Here is a 3,622-nt window from a genome sequence, read left to right as displayed (position 1 = left end):
TTTTTTCTTTTGTTTTTGATATTTTTCTTTCTACAACACTAAAATAGCAATGGAAAGATAAGAAAATTAAAGTAAACTCAAGGGACATTTTAGGTTTCCAGAAAAAGATGAGCACTGCACTATTTTACTTTTGTATTTCTATTTATGTATAAACTTAGATATAATTTAGAATAAATACAAGATAGAAGGCGAAAGGGAGATATAGAAGAGGTGACCAAAATATGAGTTGTCCATGAATCCATAATGTCATTATTATCTCTCTAAATAATGCCACCTATTTTGGGTATCAGGCAGATCTCTTTGGATTTAAGTTTGGAAAAAGCCTGCATTATATTTTACATCTTTCTTTTCTTTCAGGTGCCCCAGGAATCATTGGTTCTGTGTGGTATGCTGTTGATGTTTATGTGGAACGTTCTTCTTTGGTTTTGCACAATATATTTCTTGGCATCCAATATAAATTTGGTTGGTCCTGTTGGCTTGGAATGGCTGGGTCTCTGGGTTGCTTTTTGTCTGGGTCTGTCCTAACATGCTGTTTATACCTCTTCAAAGGTAAGGACAAAATAAAATAGCATATTTTCTTGCCTCTAGTACTGTTCTTTCCAACCTAATGGAAACACATTTCACCAGCCCAAAATAATGTTATTTATTTGATCCCTCCATATTATCATTAAAAATTTCAGTTGTTCAAGGACAATTGGTTTGCAATATCTGAACCTTATTACCCAGTTAGTGTTATATTCATTAAAAAAAAAACAACCTCACTGCTACAACTGAATCTAATATCTAAATATATAATGATTACTATGATGTGTCATAATTTTATGTCTTACTTCACCCAATCTATTAAACTTATATCTAAAATTAAACAGAGTAGACTGAGAGGAAAGCCAAATATTTGTTGTGGAAGAATATAATTGGATTTCTGAAACTATCACTTAAAAAACTAATGGAATCCCTCTCTTTATCAGTAAAAAACAAGAATACTTGACTGAATTTTAAATCTAAAAATAATCAGGATGAAAATCTTAGATTCTCATCTAGAGTTCTTAGATAATTCCTTCTTAGAATATGTATATTCTTGCTTCTTTTGCGGAACAATACATGAAATGACATTATTTTATTTCTCAAAGTTTACTAAGCCATAATTATTTTTAAATCTCTACAATTCTCTCTCCCAAACAGATGTTAGACCTGAAAGGAACTATCCTTATTCCATGAGAAAGGCCTACTCTAATGCAGCTGTATCCATGGCCAAATCATACATGGTTCCTCGGACAAAGACTGCCAAAATGTATGCTGTCGACACAAGGGTGTAAAGTGCTGCATATCAGTCTGTGTGTTTGTATGTTATTTAACTTATTAATCTATAAGTTCAGGTTAATAAAATAGTGAGTCAACCCAATAACAGTTGTTTAAACTTCATATTCAACAAATTAATTGCTCACCTTAATCAAAAGTTTGTTACTTCTTTTCTATTATTCTTATATTCTTCCTCGTTCTTTCTTCTCTCTCTCTCTCCCTCTCCCTCTCTCTCTCTCTCTCTCTCTCTCTCTTTTTCTCTCTCTCTCTCTCTCTCTCTCTCTCTCTCTCTCTCTCTCTCTCTCTCACACACACACACACACACACACACACACACACACACACATTTTTCTTATATTTCAAGATAAGTTTCTAGGAGATAAAAATGTTTGTAATTTCTATATTGCTATTAGAGATTGCACCATGGTAATATTAAAATAAAATGACACTTTAAGAATGGAATACAGACGTGATTCCATAGTGTACTGGTTAGCACGTCTGCTTTACATGCAGAAATTCTGGGTTCATGCCCCAGTGGAGCTACAGTCCATGGTCTATGGCCATGCCACCCTGAAAAGTCCGATGTATGATCTTGGAAGCTAAGCAGGGTCAGGACTAGTTAGTACTTGGATGGAGACTACCTAGGAAGGCCAGGTGCTGTAGGCATAAATAAAAATAAAAACAACAACAAAAAAGAATTGAATGCAACATTCAAAGAGGCCAGAGATTCTCATCTTTGAAGGGATTGACAAGCTCTTAGCTCTTTTTCTGGTTTTTGGTTCACTTTTTGTATCCTCAGCTGAGGGAGTTATTTGTTAACTCTGAAGAAGATGGTTCTTCCAAATTCAAGCTAGTTTATCAGAGCCTACTATTGCTTTGGTTCTGTTAAAGTAGAAAAAGAAAATACTTCATGTGTTAGCCACTGATGGGAGTTAAAGATAAGAAATTCCTCCTCCACTTTCCAAATGTCAGAGGCAAATGATAAATTAATACCAGAGTCAGTAGTATTAAGTGACCAGACTCAACTTTCTGCCTCGTTAACAACGTAAGAGATGTGTATATTATGTTAACACTACTCCTAGTTTGCCTATGTGTTCCCAAATTATTAGATTATGGCAGTAATAGCTAAGACAAGGAGTTCACTAATTTATTGATTGGACATCCAAATATGTTTTATGAATGTACCATATCAGCACCCAGCAAAAATATCTGGCATATGATAATATTTAACCAGTATTTATGGACTGAAAGAAATAAAGGCTCACAAGTCTCTACTCAAAAATTAAAAAATTTTCTCATAAAATATGTGCTTTTTTGAAACAATAGCATTATATAAGCACTTAAAGAAATCAGTGAATGATTGTTAATGGGATTTTATTCATATCCATAATGTAATCATCTTGAATCTTTTAAATGGTAGAGTTTTTAAACAGGTTATAAAATTTCATCTCATGTTTTCTGATTCCTTGTAATTCACATGAATAAGATTAATACCCTTGCAGTACCTTAATGTGCTATCGTCTAAACTATAAATTAGTTCTTAGTTTAATGAAAATTTAATTGTGAATTTCTGACCCCAAAAGAAATGTTTCAAATTTAAAAAGCTAAAGATAATGTGAAAATGATATGATGAAAGCCTAGTACATATATTAATGTTGATGAGAATAGTGTTCATGATTTTACCAGTATTCTCAGGAGAAATTTTAATGTAAGCATTAAGAGCAATTAATTCATTTTTATTTCATAAGTATTATTAGCTGTGTAATTAACATTGAAAAAATTTTTTGTAGATTATGTTTCTTAGTTATATAGGTATTATTTTATGTATTTGAAAGCTAATTTTGTGTTCTTTTTTTCTCAACCTTGGTTTTTAAAATGTTTATTTTCACTTTTATCTTATGATAAATTATCTGTTATCGTTTATATATTCTAATATTCTCTTGAAATCCTTCTGGGAAAAGGCAGAGTAAAAATTAATTAAATAATTCATTAAATTTTAGAGATAAAAATTTTTCCCTCCTTATTTATTTGTATGAGAAAATATTTCAAAAGATTATGATAATTGTCATCCATGACTGTTTTCAATTTTTTTTCAATAAAAACATTTTATATATACTAGGAAGACTATTAGTATTTTTTTCTTTAATTACATTGGGAATGTTTTTTCCTAATCTACTGTAATTTAATAAAGAATCCCCAAATAAACTATAACAAAGAATATATTTCATATAACAACTAGCGAACAACAAAATAAATACTAAATAGTGAAGAAGTTATTATAGACAAGGTGGTGGCTCAATATGCTTAGAAAGAAAAAATAATA

The 3,622-nt window shown here is 31.0% G+C and overlaps 1 protein-coding gene across 1 annotated transcript in view; it reads left to right on the top strand.

The window, feature by feature from the left end:
• The window catches only part of CLDN16 (claudin 16), a 23,193-nt gene extending 21,877 nt beyond the window's left edge, over window positions 1–1,316 (top strand). Inside the window, 2 exon segments of the mRNA XM_011381544.1 lie at window positions 358–549; window positions 1,183–1,316. Coding sequence (XP_011379846.1) covers window positions 358–549; window positions 1,183–1,316 — 326 coding nt within the window.
• Window positions 1,317–3,622: the final 2,306 nt, after the last annotated feature.

Source organism: Pteropus vampyrus, unplaced genomic scaffold (genome assembly GCF_000151845.1).
Source record: "Pteropus vampyrus isolate Shadow unplaced genomic scaffold, Pvam_2.0 Scaffold14, whole genome shotgun sequence".
Lineage (NCBI taxonomy): Eukaryota > Metazoa > Chordata > Mammalia > Chiroptera > Pteropodidae > Pteropus > Pteropus vampyrus.
The sequence above is the reverse complement of the archived record's forward strand: the minus strand, read 5'-3'. Positions and strand labels throughout refer to the sequence as shown.